At 40.9% G+C, this 1,898-nt stretch overlaps 1 protein-coding gene across 1 annotated transcript; it reads left to right on the plus strand.

The window, feature by feature from the left end:
- Positions 1-931: 931 nt before the first annotated feature.
- Positions 932-1,872, plus strand: LOC112513082 (the record flags this gene model as incomplete). The annotated part of the gene is made up of 1 exon (XM_025119205.1): positions 932-1,872. A coding segment is annotated over exon 1 (941 nt), but the record flags the coding sequence as incomplete, so codon positions are not given.
- Between the last annotated feature and the right edge of the window lie 26 nt (positions 1,873-1,898).

Raw genomic sequence — 1,898 nt, forward strand, 5'->3', positions numbered from 1 at the left:
CTGTTTGCAATTATCGGAAATTGTAATATGATTTGTTTAAAAATTGTAATCACACTTCTACTGCGGGATTTATAATCATCCAATTGGATTCTGAACAATTTATTCTTCCTGGTGACGTCTGTGTGAGGATGTTGTAGAACTCTAGCATTTAGGCCTATGTTTTTATCATTATAGTAACTAGATAGGAGCGGAAGTGTTGAACAATAGCCTTTTATTCTCGATTAATATTGATTATTCTATATTCCTGTGTTTATTAGAAGCAAACTTTTAATACCATTTGGTTAGTTATAGATGTTGATTATCTGTGGTGACTTGTAGTCTTGTACTCTTGTAGCAAGACGAGGTCATTAGGAGAGGTAGATGTTAGTTAAGATTGACATGGAGTAGTGAAGAGACAGTTGCATGAGTGGTGTCTATCAAAGGATTTGGCCCTATATTCAAAAGGACCCCGTTCATGCTAGGAGCCCTAGCGGAGTAGGGGGTTCACCGGTTAAAGTTTACATTTGTGTTGCACTTTGTTGGACTTTGTGCTATGCAGATGATTCAGCAAAGTACAAGTCTTTTATGCTTTCAACAATAAAGACCTATTCTGGAGGGCCACGTCTACTTAGATAGGCTTTGATTTCTTCTTTGTTTATTCCTATTTTTTAGCCTTTTTATTTGTAGCTTTCTCTCTCTGTTTTGGCTATAAAAGCCTGTAGTTGCTGCTGATTCGAATAAGAGAAAACATTGTTGGCTTCTCTATAAGTTTGTTGTGTTCATATTTGTTTCCTGTTTAAGTAATACTACTCTTCAATTGGTATCAGAGCACCATCCAGGGCCCTGATTTCTGAAAGTAGACACAGGCAAACACGAGTGACATTGTGAGGCAAACACGAGTGTGAGCGCAAACACAACAACTTATTCGATCCGATACAGAGAGTAACCAGGCATGTCGAACGAAGGACAGAACCTGCTAAGCATTCCGAAATTTGACGGCGATTATGATCATTGGAGATTGTTGATGGAAAATCTCCTTCGGTCGAAAGAATGGTGGCACCTGATTGAGCCTGGCTACGTTGAGCCGGCGGCAGGCGTAAGAGAGACAGASGCGGAGAAGACTGCACGAGAGCAGTTGAAGCTGAAAGATTTAAAGGTAAAAAACTATCTTTTTTCAGCAATCGATAAGAATGTTCTGAGGACTATTCTGCAGAAGGAGACCTCTGCACAACTTTGGGAGTCTTTGAGGAAAAAATACCAAGGTAATGCRAAGGTAAAGAGAGCTCACCTACAAGCCCTCAGAAGAGAATTCGAAGTATTAGAGATGAMAGATGGAGAAACTATAACCGATTACTTCTCGAGAGTAATGCTGGTGGTAAACAACATGAGCAACAATGGAGAAGTAATGCGGGAATCACAGATTGTAGAAAAGATTTTGAGAACTCTCACGGAGAAGTTTAACTACATCGTGGTGTCCATTGAAGAGTCCAAAGACATCGCTAGTCTCTCCGTTGATGAGCTTCAAAGTTCGTTGGTGGTTCATGAACAAAAATTCAGGAAGAAGGTTAAGGAAGAAGAACATGTGCTGAAGGTGACTCAGGAAGAAGGATTCGGAAGAGGTCGAGGTCGAAATGCAAGTGGAAGCTATAGGGGTCGAGGAAGACGGAGACCTTCACCAGGAAAGGCTGCCGTGGAGTGCTATAGATGTCACAGACTGGGACATTWTCAATTCGAGTGTCCAGAGTGGGGAAGAAGGGCCAACTTTGCAGAAATGGATGAAGAGGAGGAGGAGCTTATGCTTATGGCATATATTGAACATCAAGGTAGTTCAATTGAGGAGTTTTGGTTCTTGGATTCAGGCTGTAGTAACCACATGAGTGGCAACGAAGAATGGTTCACAGATTTGAATAAGAATTTCA

This window comes from Cynara cardunculus (assembly GCF_001531365.2).
Source record: "Cynara cardunculus var. scolymus isolate 2C chromosome LG 5, CcrdV1, whole genome shotgun sequence".
NCBI lineage: Eukaryota > Viridiplantae > Streptophyta > Magnoliopsida > Asterales > Asteraceae > Cynara > Cynara cardunculus.